Source organism: Protomyctophum bolini, assembly GCF_963924005.1.
Source record: "Protomyctophum bolini genome assembly, chromosome: 23".
Classification (NCBI taxonomy): domain Eukaryota; kingdom Metazoa; phylum Chordata; class Actinopteri; order Myctophiformes; family Myctophidae; genus Protomyctophum; species Protomyctophum bolini.
In genome coordinates this window covers 10,895,193-10,917,436 of record NC_137884.1, presented here as the reverse complement: position 1 = coordinate 10,917,436, position 22,244 = coordinate 10,895,193, and the positions used below count along the sequence as shown (strand labels likewise).

General features: G+C 43.6%; 1 protein-coding gene across 1 annotated transcript in view; it reads right to left on the bottom strand.

Annotated features, from left to right (window-relative positions):
• Positions 1–22,244, bottom strand: part of ptpro (protein tyrosine phosphatase receptor type O) — a 70,638-nt gene that overhangs the window by 40,838 nt on the left and 7,556 nt on the right. Inside the window, 1 exon segment of the mRNA XM_080757020.1 lies at positions 2,083–2,365. Within this exon segment, the coding sequence (XP_080613146.1) occupies positions 2,083–2,365 (283 nt within the window).

Sequence of the window (22,244 nt, the reverse complement as noted above, 5' to 3'; positions counted from 1 at the left end):
ATACAAGATGCAAGGAAACAACAATAATTTGCACACAAAAATGGCTATTATGTTATGCACTACACCAGTGGTTCCCAAAGTGGGGTCCGGGGATCCCCAGGGGTCCTTGAGGGAGTTCCAGGGGGTCCCCAGCTAAATGATAGTTAGGAACCAAATGGACCCGTATGGGTCTGTAACTCTGAGAGTGTACAAAATGGACGTGTCAATTAACATTGATTTTACAATAATACATTGGGGGTCCCAGAGATAGAAATACCATTAAATGGGGGCCAGTAACCTGATTCAGGTCAAACTGGGGGTGCTTGAAAATCTTCTCTTATGGGGGTCCCTGGCATATCTTTTCAAATGGGGGTCTGCAGGCTAATTAGCGTCAATTTGGGGGTCCTTGACATGCAAAAGTTTGGGAACCACTGCTCTACACTGCAGTGCCAAAAGGCAAACAAATTGTTTTCCTTGCCTCTAATCTTTTTTCAGTGTCAAGCTAGCAACCTTCAGCCCCATGAAAGGACACACATTCTGCAAGAGTGAGCATATTTTACGCTCGTCTGGGAGCCAACATTTCCCTGGATAATAAAGCAGCATTTGAAGCGTTTTCTCTGGTAAACGTACATCTCGTGATCCAGTTTCAGTTCCCGAAACAACAGACAGTTCCTACGACTTCCCGTCACTTGTTGTGCTGCGATAGACCGGTGATTCTATCGGGAGGGTACTGCAAGTGGGCCTTTGCCACTTGCAAAAGGGACGAAGGCTAAGATTTTGATGATAATTGAATGTTTAATGTTTAAATAATGTGTAAAATAAATGACATGCCTTGTTTTCTATATAACTTTGAGCATCATCGTGATGAACAGGAACGTATGCTACGTCAATTCCATTGATCCAAGCTGGAACACAATTGATTTGATTGATCTCTAAAATAAACACGCTCTGAAGAGCCCACCCATCTGACCATTCGGCTGCTGCGTGTTAAGTGGTCAGCTCTATGGACGGGCCGGGCCGTGAGCGCTTCCGAGTGGGCCCTGATCCAGAAAAGCCTGGGAACCTCTAACGATAGACATGCCATAACGCAGTGACACAACCCAGCTCACACTTGCCGTATTCAGGCCGAGATTTGCCCCTGATCATTTCTCTATTCTATTTTAGATCTTCTTGCTTGTCTTTTATTTTTTTAAATCTCTCCTCCTCCTGCTCTTGTAACATTTATCTAGTATGACGTCTCTGTCGGGGAGGGGGGGGGGGGCACCTCATAAGTCCAAAACTGTTGCTTTTCAGCATTCAAATAAAATAATAGGAAAAGTAGCAGATCCACAAGCTTTTGTGGAGATTAATTTACAAAAACATAATAATTAGAATATGGAGATAAGAGGTTTATTCCCGACGATATACGGGTAATGTTCCCTTGGTGCTACAAGAGCCCATTTACCCATAGGGATTAAGTAAAGTTAACTTTATAAATTTGTGCTATCTTGCGTCTCTTCGGTGGTGGATAGTAAACTAAATACAATTACAATATATACTGTATATATTTTACTTTGGGGGAAAATGTTCTAAAACTTCAACACAGCAATGCATTGATATTATGAAAATAAAATGTACTTTTTAATTATTGAGTATTTTACTTGAGTATACACATACGGTATGTTTATGTAATTACAAAGTATATGGTCTCTGTCGGGGGGAAACCTCATATGTCCAAGATCCCCAAGCTCAAACCCAGCGTGTGGATCTGCTACTTTTCATAGTTATGTGTGACGCTGTAGTCTAAACAAGTAGGGAGTTAATTTACGGGGGAAAAAACAAAACACAAAAGGTTAGAATACGGGGAAAAGATGTACAGCCCAAACCACACCAAAGGGTCGCCATACAACTCCTTGGGTCCAAACGGTTGCAAGGACTTGCATGGTGACACTTGGGACAACGTGGAACGACGTGCGTCGACGTGTGTCAAGGTGCAACAGGACATATCACACCGCTGGGACGACGATAAAAAACGTCTCGACCCTTTGGTTTGGTTAGGGCTTTAAAGCCCGACAGCAGCGATGTAGCCTATACTTTGTCCACCCCCGTTGTGTTTCTCCTTACTTGTGAGCACAGACGCGCTGTGAAGAGGTCTGGACCAGCTCCCGTCCTCCCGGACGAGGAGAGCCACCGTGTAGCAGAGGCCATGCTGCGAGGCGTCGAACACCAGCGACGGGGGCCGGTCGCTGGCGTTCTGGAACTGGAAGTGGAGCAGGCGCGCTCCTCTGGGCTCCCCCGTGAGGCGAGCGGCGTACGCCGTGGCGTTCTCCCGCAGGTCCGAGGGCTCGAGGGCGACCAGGATGGAGTGCTGCTCGTCCCTCAGCCTCACCTGGAAGGCAGCTAGGCTCTGCGAGGAAGGGAAGCAGGAGACGTGCAGAGAATGTTAAGAGAGGCAGGGGCTGAAACTCGCTAAAAGGCACACTGAAAAGCGGATCTGTGGATCAGCTATTTTCGGGCCACAACCCCCTGCTCTTTAGCTACTGGAGATGTTGGGGTACGACAAGGATTTCTACACAAGGGACTAATTCTTTCAACGTAAAATGTTCAAGTTCAAGTTCAGGAGAGGCAATTCTCCTAAATGCTGCCTTCAAGTATGTAAGGCATGGAAAGGGGGGCATTTGCATTTCTTTCACCATAGTAAATGCTGCATTCATGGTCTGGTTTTAGAGGCAGGAAAAAGGGGTAGGGGCTTGAGCCCCCCTTGGATGGATGGATGGATGGATGGCGGTGAGAAGGCAATGTTGTTCACCTCGGTTTCGACGGAATAGTAGATGGTAAAAATAAATACAAAAATAACTGTTGAAATTTGTAATGTAGGCTAGTAGCCGTCCCTGCATCACTTCTCTCAGTGAAGGGGTCCTTGGCATGAAAAAGGTATTTTTGGGGTGAACTATCCCAGTTTAAGCATTATGTTATACTTTAGCTATTAAAGAAATATCAGATCTACAAGCTCGGTCTGCTATTTTTGAAAAATCGTGAAAATGTGTCGCAAATCTTTGAATATATATTCTTTCGTTTGAGAACGACTGACATAGAAACGAATGGGTCTAATGGGTAAAAAAAAAAAAGAAGAAAAGTCTGTGGCTCATGGCTGTGGTGTTGTGACTGAAAAGTGACGTGGACAAAGCAGTGGGGATGATCATAATAATTATCACACCACACACTGTGAGAAGTGACACGTCGGGGACGGATGTACCCGGGGACAGGAGGACAGGCGACAGGCGAGACAGGCTGAGTGTCCTTGGACACAGATGGTCCCTCGGCAGAATAAAGCGGCTGTGTTACTTTTCAGGGAGTTATGCATGCGTTCACACTGACAGCTACAAAGAAAGCTACAGGCTACCATTCCTTTTCAATCGAAGCCAGAGACATGAAGACACAATGCTGCAGGTTGCCATCAGTGATGTGAATAGGCTTTCAATATAATGAGTCCCAGGATGCAGGGATGGTCTTTTAGAAATGAGTCCCAGGGACATTTTATGAGTCCCACTTCAACCACGTTAGGAGTCATATTTTGCCATTTTTACAAATTGCAGCATTTAACTCTCATTTCATTTTATATGGTTATGAAGTGGTTATATTCATGTAGAAAACAGAAGAAGAAAATATTATTATAACTAAAGCTAGCAAATAAACTAGAATAAAAAACAGTACAGTAGTACAGTAGTGCATCCCGTGGATGCAGAGGTTGTTGTTTTATTGCGTCCCTTAACTATAAACTGCGTTTTGGGATGCAAAATGCACCCTATTTTAATCTCCGTACCATTCATAATCATTTTTCAATGGAAGCCAACGACATGAAGATACAAAGATACAGGCTGCCCTTAATTTTCAATAGAAGTCATTGCCATGAAGATACAAAGCTACAGGCTACCATTCATTTTTCAATGGAAGCCAACGACATGAAGATACAAAGATATACATCCAACGTTTGTAGCTGCTACAAAAGCTAAAACAGCTACAAAAAGGTTGAGTTGGTTTAAACTTCAGCTACAAAGACACAAAGCTACAGATATGCTGTGTAGCTTTGTATCTTTTTTCTAACTGCCAGTGTGATCACATGTAGCATCACGTTTGAGCATACAGATTGACTATAGAGCGTCGCAGTCACGATCCGAGTTGGCTTTTCCGAGGCTTAAAAGGTCTTTAAATAAATACATTTTGAAATATCTATGGGGAAAATGCATGGGGAATTATTTCCTGGGCCTGTCGTCGTCATGAAAGGGGGCGGGACTGCGACGCTCTATTTTCATGGCAAATAGGGACACTAGAAATCTCTAGAAATTGTAATTATATCAACAAAAATGTATAACAGACAAATATCTCTCTCTCAATTCAATTCAAATCAAATGGACTTCATTGGCAGGAGAAAACACACTTTTGCCTTAGGGCAAAAGTGGAACAAAGCAGTCAAAACCAAAACATAATGTATGTACAATTAAAAGGGCATGAAGACATGAGTGAACAGAGCTGTGTTGCGTTGCAACTTAGGACAACAAAACCATAAGAAAGAATTGTGCGTTTGCTGTCAGAAATAGTTATAATATACGCATAGGAAAGGTTGGGATACATGCGACATATGGGAGCAATATGTCAATGTGTTGCATTCACTTGATATGAAACCATTGGTTCTCTCTCTGTGTTTGTGTGCGTGCGTGTGTGTGTGTGTGTGTGTGTGTGTGTGTGTGTGGCACGCGCGTGTGTGTGTGTGTGTGTGTGTGTGTGGTGCGCGTGCGTGCTTGTCTCTCGTTCCCTCTCTCTGAACTCTGCTATCAAATGAAGGTCAGAAGAATACTCCTTTCCACGTTAACAGAAAGTGACAGACGGCCCATAAGAGACGACCCCGCTTAAACTTGTACTGCACTACAAGATATTATACTTTTTATTCCACTACAATTATTTAACAACTTTTAGTTATGAGTTGCAGATTTAGATTTATACAGCTGTAACGAAAGAAAGAAAAATGTGTGTGTTAGGCTGCGCAACAGTGACACTTGGTGGTCAACAAACGCTATAACGCTATTTCCGTGCTCAAACGGACAGAGACAGACCCAGCCAGCCAGCCAGGGACACACATTGCTGCATTGCTGAGTGGCTGCACCACTCAAACAACATGACACATTTAAAAAATAATAATCAAATAGAGTATATATACAGTAAATCTTAATGCCAATACTTTTACTTTCTAATACGGGATGCACACGCACCAAAGATCCGACATGCGGGAACAACGGTCAGACATGCGGTCGAACATGCGCTGCTCCGTGCTTGCGCTTAGGGACGGGTTAGGTTAGGGTTTGAGGTAGGTTGCCGGTCTAATGACACTCGGACCAATAGTATGTCGGAACTAAAGCCTGTACCCTCGATTACTGGCCTTTTTACTTTTTACTTGAGTAAAAGTAAAAAACTAATCAGATTACTTCTCCCACCACTGCCACCAAACAGCCAACCAACCGTGGAGAGGTTGACCTCACAGACGTCTGCCTGGCTGCGCTGAACTGTGTGACGGCCCATCAAGCATTCCCATAATAACGGGCCCCTCGGGGGGGGGACGGCAGTAATTCCAAACACCAGAAATCAATGAGACAAAATACAAAGTCCATTATGTCTCATTAGCGGTGGGTCACTCACTGCCAACAGGCAGCAGGCCTGGATGGGAACCAGAAAGCCTGCGTCCATTTTTTTTCTTTTACGAGCGGAAGAATGTGGGTGACTGAGCAAGCGAGAGCGGCTTGGCTTCCTCCATCCAGCCTGCCTGCCTGCCTTCTCTTCGGCTTCATGTCACACTACCCTGGGGAAGTGCTTCAGAGGAAGAGGCGGTGGTGTGGAAGAAGGACTCCCATATTGGATTTCGCTATTCTGTATGTTTTTCACTGCAGCTGTATTGGAACACACATTGGGCCTCTTCCTTACTTCCTTCCTTCACAGGTCTTACCAAATGTACTAATTGAGGCTCTGTTCAATTTAGTGTGTCGCAGAGTAGTAGTTCTCTTCTCAAACCTTTTCATTTCAAGGACCCCCATAGCTCTGAGAGTGAACAAATGCACATTTATTTGTACACTGTCAGAGTTACACACGGGCCATTAGGTACCGCCTCAAGGAACCATGGATGAATTTGAGAGTGTTTCCAGTGAGCCAACATGCACAATATCAGCACGCTGACCCGGTTTGATCAGAATGGAACAGAGCCTTAATTACTATCATCAAGACCACCTGTGAAGGTAGTAATGAATAAATCCAATAACTCACCTCCTCTCTCTCTCTCTCTCTCTCTCTCTAGCTCTCTCTCTCTCATTCGCCTGCACACTCACCGTGCCATCAGCGAGGCTGTGTACAGTCTTAATTGGTTTTGATGGGAAATGGAGATGACCTTTATGGTAAAAAAAAGGAGGGGGGGGGGGTTGTCGGGTTGAATACGTAAGCAAGGCAGCGTGCCTCCAGAAGATAGGGCCAAAATGCCAGCGGCTTCACAGCCATTGTTTGGCGTTGCTGTGCCACATTTTACCAGAACATTCATTAGAAGCATCATGGCATTTACACATTGTGCCTAAGACTTTGGTCTAAAAAAAAATGGAAATCTGAGACAACAAAAAAATAACAAGGCTTTCCTTCCATATTAGACCATATTTTCAAAAACCTTTAAATCCGGAATATTTCAGTGTTTCTATTTGTCAGGATTCGGGACACCGGATCAAACTTCAAAAAGAAATTGAAGGAAGCAGTGATTAGGAAAAAAAAGTTATGTTTACGGTAGTTAGCTTGTTTCATTTGTTTGAACTATGAGTAATTGGATATACAATGTTTTGTTAGTACATAATTCATTGATTTGTAAACCAAAAAGTAATTTACTATGTCATATTTTTTAGAGAATGTATGAAGACCGAAATCTTCAATACAATAGTCTTCACTGTGGTGAGGACTGAGGACTAATGGGGATCTGTAATATAATAAACTAAACTAAACCCAGCTTGAAACCGGGACGTTGGTTCACCGTAAATTAAATATGAAATAGTGTACGAACGCTGGTTTAAAGTCAACTTTTAAAGTCAAAGTCAAAGTCGTAAGATTTGTCACACACGTTACCGCAGTGAAATTTGTTCTCCGCATTTGACCGATACGATTTATATCACGATATTAGATTCATGCTATGATATGTCACGTAACACAAATGAATTTTCCGGACAAATATTATTATTTCACTTACACAAATCCAATATTTTCTTCTTTTTTTTTCTTTTTCAATACCGTAGCAAATGACAGGAAACATTTTTTTGTTATCATTTCCCTTCCAGAAATCTCAAATCCTGTTTTATTTTAACAATAGTCTTACCGTCTTTTCATTCCTGACATAGATAAGCCAACTGTACAACTGCTAGTTGCTTTTCAAAACTGTATAGCAGCTAGCAGGGAAATAACAGGAAATGTTTTACACAAATCTCAAATCCTTGGATCGCGATACATGTTGGGTGGGTTAACTGCGTGAGACGCCCTGAACTGAGCCCCTCCTCCAGGGTTCATACTGACCCGCGATATATGTTATTCCAGGAACCCCTGAGAAGCAAAGATTTGAATTAAAAACGTTTGCTCTGAAAGAATATAAATTCAAAGATTTGCGCCACATTTTCAAGATTTTTCAAAAATAGCAGATCTACAAGCTCATAGAGCGGCACTATGAGCTAAGGCGCGATTCATACTCCTATTTTAGAGCCGAATAAAAGTCGGTTCGGCTCTGTAGAGCCTACAATGTGACGTCATTTGAGGTTCGGGGGGGCGGGTACCGTCCTAAAGTCGTCTCTTCGGTGCTACTGAAAATTTCTGACGAGCCGAAATCATTTACACTACAGCGGTAAAATAGGAGTATGAATCGGCCCTTATATAACTGTGCGTGAGAGACGCCCTGAACTGCATGGACCCTTCCTCCAGGGTCCATAGTGAGTAGTGACCCGCCTGAGATCCGATATGACTCGAAGCACTCAGGTTATTATTAATCTAAGAACCTAATATGAGCGATGACCCAAAAGCCCTGATTTGTCCTATTTCTCCAACCTCCGGTCCAATGTAGCCAATATCTGGCAGCAGTCAGATAAGACGGTCTTTCATTAAGTTAGACACTGGGAGGTTTTGACACCAGTGGGAGGTGTCTCCCTGTCTTCCCAGAAGAAGAAGAAGAAATGCTTTCTGGTAAATCAAGTTTACCAAGGGTAACTGGACTAAGCATCAGATACTTGTTTACAGCCAGGCCCTGTACATGGAGCATTTCATGGTAGTGGTTCAATGCCTTGTCCAAGGGCACTTCAACGGTGGTAATTTGAACGTGCCAGCTCTTTAATAAACCCGTTTAGACCTGAGGCCGATTCTACAAAATGTCTTCTAAAGCATGACAGTTCTCAGAAAGACCTCTGTTTCTATGTCAGTGGTTCTCATACCGGGTCTACGAAAACAAGCCCAAAAGAAGTAACTAGGCTGTTTGAAAATAGCCGATCTACATGCTTACAACTTTACAGAAAAACAAGCCCAAGGTCGCATATAAAAAGCGGACATTACAAACACTGCTCTTTACTGAAGTAGACTGCAGTAGCTGGCTCACATCAATACAGGAGAGCTCTGTCACTAGCGAGGTCATCCATTATTCATTGCTATGCTACAGTCCAATTAGAATGTGTGGAATGTCACTGTGACTACGGTTTGAACAAATCCCGTTTCTCAACGATTCCCTCCTTAACAGTCCAGTTCCCTTCAACGATTCCTATAATTAAAATAGTTTATAATCACACAAATAACACAAATTCAGTCGTACAATATTGTAGGCCAATCTGAAAATGGGCCTCTGGGTTACTTGAGGGGGTTCCAATCCAAAGGGACCTAACAGGTCAGTAACTCGGAGAAACTACTCACACTGGGCAACACCTATACGCCAATGGTTCCCAAACATTTCCATATCAAGGACCCCCAAAAATGATACTCATTAGCCTGTGGACCCCCTCCATTTGAAAATACATGCCAAGGACCCCCATAAGAGATGATTTTTATGGCTCTAGGGCCCCCAGTTTGACCTGAATTATCTCTGGGACCCCAATGTATATTGTAAAATGAACTCTGAGAGTTACAACACATAAGCGTTACAGACCCATAAGTTACAGACCCATAAGCGTCCATTTGGTTCCTATAATTATCATTTAGTTGGGGACCCCCTGGAACTCTCTCAAGGACCCCTAGGGGTCCCCAGACCCCACTTTGAGAACCACTGACCTACGCTGTATAGAAAGTGTTGTGATTGGTCGAAACATATTGTATCCGGGGGGTAAATACATCTGACGGATAATCCGGCTCGACACTTCCGGCTTTGCAGTCTCTGCAGCCTTAGGTTGTGGCCAGGCTTTTCTCTTGGCAGATGAGTAAGACTGGGACTGAGTCTAACCAATACCCTGCGTGGCCCTCTCCTCCAGTTCTATCGTGTCAGGGAGCAGGGGGACGCCTATAGTGCATTGATGTCTCTACGCTTATCGGCCATCTTCAAATCTCTTTGGTTTCCTGCCAGGCCCATCACTCACGCAGTCAGTCCTGCCGTAATAAAGCTGATAACTCGATCGATGGGCGTCAGCTTTCTCTTCCAATCTTCCCTTGGGTTTTCCGTGGCACCGGGTTGTGGATCCACTGTGTGTGTGCGTGTGTGCCTACGTGTGCGGGTGTGTGTGTGTGTGTGTGTGTGTGTGTGTGTGTGTGGGCTATAGGTTTTCAAACCTTTACATGTCAAGGACCACCCAAAATGATATGTATTTAGCTGCGGTCTGTGGACCCCCGTCTCAGCGATAGTTTGTGCCAGGGACCCCCAGAAGCAAACATTTGAGTTTGACAACCACTGATGTGCGTATACAACAGGGGTTCAGAAACTTTAAATAACATTTCCATTCAAGGCAGTCCCTGAATGCCATTGTTACTTTATAGCACATTACATTTATGTACAGTAAATATGTCAATATTCCCCTAATATAGTATATCACGAGGAGAACTTGAGAGATTAGGACAGATTGTAAATAACTTAATTTAACTTTAAACACTTGAAGCATACCAATTCTGGGTGGAACATTCACCAAAAATAGCCGATCCACAAGCTCTCGACGCGTTCCAACGGGACACATGTGTGACCTATTTTTGGTCTAACTGTGGGTCTAAAGGCCTATTCATAGTCTGGATTTTCGGTGATGAGGTGACCACCGCTCCGGTGGTGAGCTGACCACCGGAGCTGAAATAACGTTGAGCGGTGGTGAGTAAAAACAGAGAGAAGGGCTGGAGCGGTGGCGGTGGTTTGCTCTTCACCGCGGCACGTTACGTCATGTTGTAGTTCGGTGGTCACCTAACCACCGTAAATCCAGACTATGTATGAGCCTTAAGTCAGTGGCACTGGTTCCCAAAGTGGGGGCTCCGGGGACCCCCAGGAGTCCTTGAGGGAGTTCCAGGGGGTCCCCAGCTAAATGATAGTGTGGAACCAAATGGACCCTTATGGGTCTGTAACTCTGAGAGTGTACAAATTTGGATCCATTTGTACACTCTCAGAGTTAAATTAAAATTGATTTTACAATATAAATTGGGGGTCCCAGAGATAGAAATGCCATTCAATGGGGGTCCGTAGCCTAATGCATGTCAAACTGGGGGTCCTTGAAATTAAACAGGTTGAGAATATCTGCTAGAGCCGTAAAAATATTCTCTTATGGGGGTCCCTGGCATATGTTTTTAAATGGGGGTCCGCGGGCTAATAAGTGTCCATTTGAGGGTCCTTGACATGAAAAAGTGGTTAAACTGAAGTGACACAGTGATACATTCCAAACATATCAAAGTGTTCTGCGTGGCACCCTGGACTGGCGTCACTGCACCCTGGGATTGAGAACCCCTGATATACAGTACAACCTGGCACCAAGTCAAGGACAGACTGTGAGCACTTTACAATCAATAAGGGCGTCAATAAAAAGAAATAAAAAATGCATAGTGGGGAATTTATACAAAATTGCACCAGTAATGAAAACACATGAAATGTCTGGCATAAAGGACGCAAGGGACTCATTCAGACCATGGCTATAAAATGCTAGAGCAAGAGAATTACATGCTTCAACGAGTCCCTCTAGCCTAAGCTTTTTAGTAATTAGTTTCTTGTATCTCCAAAACTTTGTCAATTTTTGGCCCGATCTACAAACTCGTAACATGTCTATCTATCTGTTGGCTATTCAAAAGGAGGTTTCCACCCGAATATTTGACAGAAATGTTCTTTTCTGGGGGTCTCCATGTGGCACAAAACCTTTTTGCGGCCAAATGCATATATGGGTCATTGACACGAACAAGGTTTGAGAACCGCTGTGTTATACAACCAATTCTAGCGCCAACCCATTAGTATAAAACTGCAGCGTTTATAGCAGTGTGGCTGGCCGGTGCCTGCAATGAATTTCTTTATGGGAGCTCCTGTTGGAAGCAGCATTCTAATCCGTGCAGAACACAACTGCTATAAAAAAAAAATACGTTAAAAGTATATATATAAAAAAAAGATTGTAAACTCAGAATGTGAAGCTGCAAGTTTACTGTCAAATTATGGCAAATTCTCCAGCAATAAACGTAGCATTCTGCTCTGCGTGATATGCAAATTAAATAGCATTAAATCAAAGAAAACAGACAACTTTGACATCAGACTTTAAACTCTCTCGCTCTCACACACACACACACACACACACACACACACACACACACACACACGCATGCGCACGTCACGTACGCGCACACGAGTACACTACACCTACACTACAGTACGAGCCCTGGGCGTGTTCCTGGGGCTCTGGATGACCCCCACACGGTAACACTGTCATTTCTCAACTGTTTCGGACGCGGGGCGGCTTGCAGGAACCGGGCCGGCACCCTGGGCGTATACCTAGGGGTCTGGATACCGGGGACCCCCACACAGTACACTACAATACAGTATATAACAATAAATGTATAGTTGCACCGCTCATCAGCCACTGGAGTAGTATGGTGATGTTTACCTGCAAAAACCAGGCCCCAAGAAGCGCTGGGAAACTGTAGACCTGAGGCCGATTAAAAACAAAAGGCTTCTAGGACCCCCAGAATTATCTGTATTGGCCGCGGACATCTGTCTGAAAATATGTTGTTCCAGGGACGCTCCAGAAGCAAAGATTTTAGTTAAAACGTTCACTGTGAAAGAATATATATTCAAAGATTTGCGCCACATTTTCACGATTTAAAAAAATTAGCAGATTTACAAGCTCGTAGCTTGTAGATATGCTATTTTTCAATAGCGTTATAAAGTATAACATAATGCTTAAAACACCAAAAGGGGTTCCCGTCCTGAATGGGTTAAGCCGCCCCAGCGAAGTACATGCACGAGCAAAAGAGTGCGCAGCTGGGGTTTAACACAGAGCGCTCGTTCATGAATGGATTCAGGCGTGTTCATGGAGGTTGCAGAAGTAGAGCGTTCTTCCGGGTGCTTCAAATTGAGCAACTTCCGTGGAAATGGAATAGCTGGGGCGAGGCAGGCATTCCGCTCTCTAGTTTATATATAACTCTATGGCAGAAACACATCACCCTCTTGCTGAATTGTCCCCGGTCTACTGTATTGGAAAAGAAAATACTTAAGTATGCGATTGTAAAATTTGTAAAAAAGTGCTAGAGAATATGTGAGCCTTAGTATTCTTACTTTTATTATTTCTCAATTGGATCTTTAGGACTGACTGTTCACACTGTCATTTGCAAGTGATCCGGTCTGATATAGGCTGGATTTAGCTGCCAGTCTAAACAGGCTTAATAGTCACTTCCCTCCACCACCACTGCAGCGAGTGTGATTTTCTCTCAAAGCAGAGCAAACCCTGCCTGCCTGCCTGCCTGCCTGGCTGTCTGACTGCCTGTCTGACTGCCTGTCTGTGTCTCTCCTCTCACATTTTCAGCTCAGGAGGACCTGTGCTTTCCCCAAATCCCAGTGGCCTGTAATCAAACAAACCGGAGGGGAGAGTAGAGGCAGAGCTGGCATTTGAAAAGGCCAAAAGGGAAGGCAGGTCTCACCCCCCCCCCCCCCCCCCCCCAAGGATGTATGCTGTTCTATCAACCACCACATCACAATGCCCCCCCATGATGAAAGAGAGAGAGAGAGAGAGAGAGAGAGAGGCTGGAACAGCAAGTGCCAGAGCAACCCTGCCTGAAACCCACAGGCCTAATCAGTGATGTTGAGTAACTAAGTACTGTACATTTACTCAAGTATATACACTTCTGACTATTGTACTTTACACCACTACAATTTGAAAACTTTAGTTACTATACCGGTAGTTACTTTTTTGATTTAGATTATTATTAAAAAAAAACATGTATTAACCGCTACAGTTTTATTAAAATAATTCCATTTGAATATAGAGGTTCTACAAGCTCACAATGCTATTTTCAAAAGATTTTTAGACATTTTATACATTTGAAAGCGTATGCAATGGAACATTCTGCGCTAATGACTAGTACTTTCTACTTTTGGTACATTTTTAACTCCGGACTTTTACTTCTAGACTTACTTCTTTGTAGAATTTCTACACTGCATGCATTACATCGGTACTTCACTCAAGTAAAAAAAGGCCTAACTAGATAAAGTGCCCCTCGGGGCACAGGTCTCCACCAGGGCAGGTCAGGTTGTGGCCTCCTGGTGGCGCCATAATAGGCCAATGTGAAAAGGGTGCCATTTCCTCTTACGCTTGGATGGCAATTGGATGATTTGAGGCATTTTGTTCCAAAAATGTGTTTTGCTAAAATCCACCTGTTGGTGGCGCTATAACAGGCCAATGTGAAAAGGGTGGGATATATTCATCAGCCTAGTAGGTGAAAGTCGGTGAAAGATTTAACGTAAATTGCACGCTGTGTTCATGATGTGAGGCTTTTTGTTCAAAACGGGCAAATCCTGCAAACTTTGAATGCCAATTAGGATGGAATGGTAAATATCGGACAGATCCGTCTTGAACACATGACTATAGAGATACTGTGTAACGATGATAGGCTGAGCACGGCGGGGGACAAACTCAAAGTACTCAACACCAGTACTCAAGTAAAAGTATACATATACTGAGTCATACTACATATACTTCTCTACAGATCAAAGCTGCTCAGTCCAATATGTGTACTGCAGTATAATAGCCCGGTATTAAATGAACAACCACCTGCTACGGCTTCGTCTCCCCGGTGGCTGTTTGAGATTCCTGTGGTACTCCCAGCTGAAGAACCACATAAAATCCATTTAGACCGTAGGATGATTCTACAAATGGCTTCTAAACCCATGTTTCTACTTTCTATGTCAACCCCCAGGATTATCAGTATTTGGCCGTGGACCCCCATCTGAAAATATGTTGTTCCAGGGACCCACCCAGAAGCAATGATTTTTATTTTATATATATTCAAAGAATTGCGGCACATTTTCACGATTTTTCAAAAATAGCAGTTCTACAGGCTCGATCTACGAGCTTGTAGATCTGCTATTTTTCCATAGCTATAAAGTATGACATAGTGCTTAGTTAAAACACCAAAAGGGGTTCCCGTGCTGAATGGGTTAAAATGAGGTTCTGGCTCTGTTCCGCAGTGTGTCTCTCTCTACTTTAAAGGCCCGTTGCCATGGAGAGAGGAGGAAAAAGGGCAAGGCTATGAATTGAACCGAGTAGAAAATAGATTCCCCCGCCGTCCGTCCAGCACATATAGCTTCTCAAGGGTGATGACATGTGCATTTAACAAAATCACATCGGTGGTGATAAAAGAGAGAATAATGTTTAGGTTTAACCCATAAAAACGTCCTGAGGTAGATGCTAGAAAATGCCTTCTAAATCAGTGGTTCTCAAACGTTTTCGTGCCAAGAAGGACCCCCGAATTGATATATATATTTGACGGACCCCCACCTGAGAATGTTTCTGTGCCAGGCGTCCAGGGGTGTCCACAGCAAAATGTGTTAAGACATGGCATCACAATCATTTTACATTAATACAATTGGCTACACATCGATACATCTGAGTGATGGTACAGTATAGGAAGGACTCCATAAACACGTTCAACCTGGTGTCATTATAGGAGAAAAGTTCCCAAATAGTCAAAATGTTCATGTTTTTCCAGTGTTTCAAAGATTGTTGCAATATCAGATCTACAAGGTCACGTGTCTACAAGCTCACGTGTGTGTGTGTGTGTGTGTGTGTGTGTGTGTGTGCATGCGTGCGTGCGTGCATGTGTGTGTGCGTGAGTGCATGTGTGCGTGCGTGCATGTGTGCGTGCGTGCGTGCGTGTGCATGGGTGCGTGTGCATGGGTGTGTTGTGAGCCATTCAATGAAGCACTCCTCTGCTTAGTTAAAATAAAATGCATGAATACTTTTAAATGAATGCAAAAATGTGAATTGAAATTCATAACCGCAGGGGACTTTCCTCTCCTGGTCACTGCAGTGACTGCACCGGTTTTAAAGACCCCGGGGAACTGCAGTAATTGGTCTGTTCACAGCAGCCTACATATTTGTATTTAAATTGGCCAGTCGGAGATGGAGTCGTATCAGAATAAATGTAATATCCAGAGCCTTCTGAGACATGAGGCTGACAGACCAGGGGTCATCTTCGCCATGTTTGTGGTGGACATTTTGCTAAAGCAAACCTGCTCTGGACCCACATGCTGCTTACATTTCTGACAAATTAAGTATTCAATTCAATTCAAGCATAATTTGTCGCTGTTCGGTGGAAACCGTGTCCAAAACTGCCCCATTTGAGGAAATGTGGATCCAGCTCTTGTTAATACTTTTTATTGTTTCAATTTTTATAAAGGCCACATCACTTTCACTTTCAACGACAAATAGAGCATTCATTTAGGCTACAAAAAAGTTTTAAAACAAAGAAAACAAAAAAAAGAAGATACAAGGTTCCTGGCCCGACAGCGACGGTTTTGTGCTACAAACACAAAAAGTCAATTATTTTAAACAATAATTTAATGAATAAACCACTAACCTAACTCTAATGCCAAATCTAAGCCATTGTCCTAAATCTTAAAACAGCCACTTGAAATTGAAAACCAGAAAAGGGTTCTTTTTTTTCTTCTTCCAAAATTTTGGACAATGGTTCTCACTAACAGCAGTCCACACATGCACGCACGCACACACGCACACACACACACACACACACACACACACACACACACACACACACACACACAATGGCTCAAAGTGAATGAAACTTGAGGCTGAGCGCTGAATGGGCATAGAAAAGGAGTTGGGGTGCATGTGTATACATATGTGTGTGTGTGTGTGTGTGCGTGCGTGCGTACGTGTGTGTGTGTGTGTGTGTGTGTGTGCATGCCTGCGTCTATGTGTGGAAGTGTGCAGTGGGGGAGGGTTCCGTCACCCACAGTCAGGGGGCGTTGCCCTATGGCAGCTGCCAACATTATGATGCAAACCTACCAGCATTGTCTACCAACTGTCCCCCAAAGTAAGGCCAGGACCCTATTCTGGGTCGCAGACTCATGGCTAAAATAACTTTGTTTTTTAAAAGTACATTTTCACGATCCTATATTCAGCTTTCAGTGTAGATTCTCGTCCTATACACAAACATTGAATAGTGTCTATGTTATGTCATGATGATGTACGATGATAATCATAAGAGCGCCCCTCACTTCACACGGGAGTCAATTCTTTGAGGGGCGCTAGCCCCTCCTATATACAGGTTTAATGTTTATTTTTTGTTTTTTGTAGTTTGGTGCAGATCGATAAAGAACACAACAAGTACAGTTGCAATTCAGGTCCGCTTTACTAAGTCTAGCGTTTCCCAAACTGCTGTTTTACCTCCAGAGCCACTGCCACCCCATGTGGCAGATCTTTGATAGATATCATATTAAAGACCCTTCTTTCAGCCCCTCTTGTGTTTATATCCAGCCTTTGGCCTACTGAAAATAAATGACCACTTGTTCTTTTATTTAACACAAGAGCAGGCTGTGCACCCATAATATTGTGTGTTTATGATGACAAACAGTAGAGGAGCTGAGAGCGAGACAGTATAGGGAAAAGCATTAGAAGGAAGGCTGTAGCAGGCTTTTGTGTCAAAGATATAAAGACTGATGTGTTCTACAACGCCAGTGGCAGCGAAATAAAAGCAATATCACAATGTAGTAAAGAATGTCCCCGTGCACGGTTGAAGCCCTAAAACATTTCCCCAGCACAGTCATATCATATCAGTCAGTCATATCATATCAGTCACATCATATTGTGCACCAGTGCACAATATGATGATGATATTGCCTTTTCTGAAACTGTGTTATATAGGGAGTTTTGTCCCTACAGAGATAAACTAAAGTAAAAGTCCTGTTCTACATTTAAAATAAAAAAACCTAAAGTATTTACATTCAAATATACTTAAAAGTAATGTACCAAAGAAAAGTACACACAAAATGTACAAGCTACAAGCAGATCTACAGGCTCACAGTGTGTTGCGATGCAATGCGTTGTGAGCTTGTAAATTGGCTATTTTTTTGAAAAGCTAAAGTATAAATTACGGCTCTAAGTAACTAACTAAAGTTTCAAATAATCGTAGTGGAGTATAAAGTACAATATTTTCCTCTGAGCTGCAGTGTAGTACAAGTACTACACAAGTACAAAAATGGAAATACTCAATTGCAAGTAAAGTCAAACTATCTCAAATTGGTACTTAAGTACAGTACGTATTATCAATGAGCACTACTGCCACTATTTCCAGCAAAAACCCTGTCTTGAATACATACCACCTAGCGGCCCACCATTGGGCCCCGGCCCACAGGTTGAGAATCTCTGCGATACACCATCCCTAAAAGCCCCAAACTGTGGCATGTTTAGTTCAGCTCCAGCCAACATGGCGGAAACACAGGCCTTTGGTCAACACCAAAAGTCAAACCAATTCAGCTGCGAGCAAACACTTTGATTCCACTGAGTCTGACAAGGAAGGAACAAACGTGATAACTGCACGGTTATCATTTGTTGTCTCCACCAGGCCGAAGGCATGGGGAGAGAGAGTATGTTTTGCACTCCGTCCGTGTGTCCGTCCTTCCGTTATCAGCTAATCTCCGGCACCGGCGTTAACCCGGTCGATGCCAAACTTTGCACACACACTCCCTGGATGCCAACGATGAACCTCTGCCCCACATTTTCCTGCAGAACAAAAGCCTCAGAACATGAACGCAGCATGCAATTTACGTGAAATCTTTCACACATTGTCTTACTAGGCTGAGGAATATATCCCACCCTTTTCACATTGGCCTGTTATAGCGCCACCAACAGGTTGATTTTTGCATAACACATATTTGGAACAAAATGATCCAAAAATCATCAATCATCAATCAAATCATCCAATTGCCATGCATATGAAGAAATGGCACCCTTTTCACATTGGCCTATTATAGCGCCAACAGGAGGCCACAACCTGACCTGGCTTGGTGGAGACCTGTGCCCCGAGGGGCACTTTTTCTAGTTTAATCTTAATTCGCACTGGTGTGTCTGCACCACGAATATATGACCAGTTTGTTTAATCATCTGCCATTCAAGTATGTACCGGTATGTATATAACAACCCGGTCTTGCGAGCTAAAGCGAGCGAGTTGCCGTGGCGAACGTTGCGAAGTTCGATCGAGCCGACTCAGCCCCGTCCGAGTTGCGACCAGATAAGCACAGAATCACGAATAATGTGGGGAGCCCCAGCTGAGATAATGGGGTGAAAGCCACGCCTCCGTCACTGTCAGAACAGTAGTAGTGTACCATAATATGTAGGGATTAGGGGGTTGGTTTTCTAGTAGTGTATGTACGGAATTGCCAATCTGTGTTCATCTCATCAGCTCATGCTCGTTAGCTCATGTGAAAATGCAAACAATAAAGGTTCAAGTAAGTTTAATAAACTCGTATCGTTTCCAAAGTCATTGACCAAAATAATGATCATATGTTTGCAAATTGCCATAATAAAGCAACACTATATATAATTATTCGCCAGGAAAAACCAACAGAAAAAAACTATAAAATAATAAATACAAAAAAGGCAGCTGGCAGTAATGAGTGTTCCCAGCTTCACAGTAAGCCTCCTAATCCCACAATATGGCAGCAATGCAGTCATTGTTACAGGCAGCCTTATTATGATTCACTAAGAAATCTGCCAATGCAAAAAAAAAAGAAGCTTTGAACTGAGAACGTAGGGGTGCCGATGGTCGATTTCAACCAGTGGTCCTTGAAGGGACTCCAGGTGGTCCCCATCTACATGATGGAGAGTTGGTACCCAAATGGACCCTTAGAGATCTTTAACTCTTGAGAGTACGGGTCCATCTTATGGACCCAAGAGTTCAATTATTGTTTAAAATCTGCATTACTTAACTCCCAAGAAGTCTTCACAATGAGTGAATGTAGAAGAATTGTTATTTTGAGCAACGTTCTTATCCAACGACAACAACATCATAATCTATACGTTTTGGGTCTGAGAGGCTACATGTCATCAAATGGTGGTCCGTGGCTCAATTGCTGTAACAATAACGGGCCTTGATATGAAAAGAGTTGAAGACCACTGGCCTAATGGTTAAAGCGTATACCACATATGGGCTAGCAAGTCGCGGGTTTGATTCCCGAACCCAAAGGCCTTTGCTGCATTTCACTCCGTCTCCCTCTAACCATGTGTCGTATCACTCTTCACTGTGCCAATCCAAAGGCAGAAAAGCCCCCACAAATATAATACAAAAGTATAAAGACGGAGTGATGAGTGATCACTGAGTTTCCAAACTATAATAATAATAATAATATATGACAGCCTAAATAATATAAACATATTAGTCATCATATATATATGATGAAGACAAACCTCGTCATTGTATTGTTTGGATTATCATTGCCAGGCGTAATCCCTGAATATGAAAGTGCACTACTAATAATCTGGCTGCATTATCTAGGCCAGCGGGCCGGGCCGGGCCTGCCCAGCCCACTGTAACAAGTATACAGGCCCAGAGAGAGGTTCTGCCGAGGCTTTGATCAGTGTGCTACTAGTCTGTGCTGGCACACACACACACACACACACACACACACACACACACACACACACACACACACACACACACACACACACACACACACACACACACACACACACACACACAGCAGAGCCAGTGTTTAATCAGGATGAATTAGACACAGATGAAAACACTGCACTTGCTCATTCTGTCTGTAATTACAGCCTGGTTACAAACTATGCTCTCTCTCTCTCTCTCTCGTGTGCTCGCGCGCTCGCGCTCTCTCTCTCTCTCTCTCTCTCTCTCTCTCTCTCGTACACAGAGTGTTTTTCTTGTGAGGTTATAAGCCAATTGTTTCATAAAAAGTGAAATACATCATCACGGTCGTGGTAGCGATTGCTGGCCTGGCCCCAGCGCTGTCCGTGACCTCACTGAGTCACCCCCTGACATCATTCCGTTAGGGGGCTCCGATCAGCCGTCCACTAACACACAAAGCGTGTTTTGAGTTGGCAGCGCCGTGTCTGCCATGCATGTCTATGGTAAAGAGGACACGTTGGTGAGCTCCTCTTCCCAGCAGCACCCGAACATTGCTTTTATTGAGGGTTCCCTGTGCCTGCTGTCTTTTGGGTGCTGCAGCTATAGACAAATCCACGGAGGGGTGCCCTGCGCGCAGCCATTACTGAGGTGTGATCCGGCACTGATTAGCTACACCTGGCCAACAGGGCACTGCATCCATGGAGCATGGCCCTGTTGGCCAGGTCCATAGAACATTATGCAAACAGTGGCCATTTTGCCATTAAAGTTGGAGTGCCGTGATTTTTTCCACCCTAAAACATAATCATCAGGTATTATTATTTAAGGAGGAAAAAAATCAAAAAAGTGTACAGTATTTATTAAAATGTCATTTTTATGTGGATACGCCCTGGTTTGCCTGCTAATTTTGAACATTTTCAAAAAAATCTTGGAAGTGTGAGAGCTACTGCTGATTTAGAAGGCATCTTGTGAAAAATAATGAATTGAATAATTGTCAAAAGAATAAACACAAATCTTCTCTTTTGAGGGTTCCCTGGCACGAAACATTTTCAGATGGGTGGTCCCTAGTGGTCCGCAGCCAAATATATATCAGTGTGCCGGTCCGGCGGTTAAAATGCCTTGTAACGTGTGCCCCGTGCCGGATGCATGATACCCCGTCTTATACCACACGTCATTCTGAATGGAGTTCTGTCATTGAAACTCTCTCTCTGTAGTCTGAGTCTTATTAATTCCTTGTGCCACTTGTAATCATCGGCCAAATCAAAATTAAAAACTTTAAATGTAGCCTACACTTACTTCTCTCACTCTCTGACTCTCTGTCTCTCAAAGCCAGAGAGAGAGAGAGAGAGAGTTACTGCCCGTCCGAAAAGGACGGGCTCACAGTAAACACGCTAGCCTCTTCATTAAGGGGTCCAAATTGGGCTGTGAGCGCCATACAGCTGTTTGTGGCGCTGGGCACACACATAGGCTATGTGAATACTACTATACTAGATAGTACCAGTGTTAGGAGCACCCACCAGCTAAATCAGAAACAACGCCTATGGTTGCGGGTGTCACCAAACGCTGCGTGCGGGGCGAGAACTCTGCTCATAAAAGGCTTTCTGTGGCGGACACAGCCCCTACACAGCTGCTGTTGAATGGAGTCCCACGACTCCCTCTCATCTGTGACCGAGCTGGTAGAAATATCGGGGCCCAATATTAGACCAAAACATAATCTACAAGCTCGCAGCACAGCTCTCGGTGCTGTGCTATGAGCTTGTAGAGCTGCTATTTTTCAACAGCTAAAGTATAACATAATGCTTAAAAAACACCACAAGGGGCTCCCGCCTTGAATGGGTTAGACTTAGCAGTGTCATTTTTGACAGAGGTTCCGCAACAATCTTCCCAAACACGTTCACGTATGCATCTTCTCTGCCGCTTCACAAGGTTTGGGGCGATGACCATGTGGACAATAATATGATGGGGAAAAACTAACTGTATTTGTTATAGGCAGATTACAACAGTCCCAATCGCACTGCAGCAATGAAGATGTCCGACAGTAAAAACAACTTAACAAACTCAAAAATCAACTGTCATGAGAAAACTTAAAATAAAAATGACTAATGACTAGTTCATTGATTGATTGATTGATTGACAGACAAGCACAGATTAAGAAACCAGCGGAAACCCCTATCTTGGGCCTCCCCTTACCCCTTATCCCTAAACCT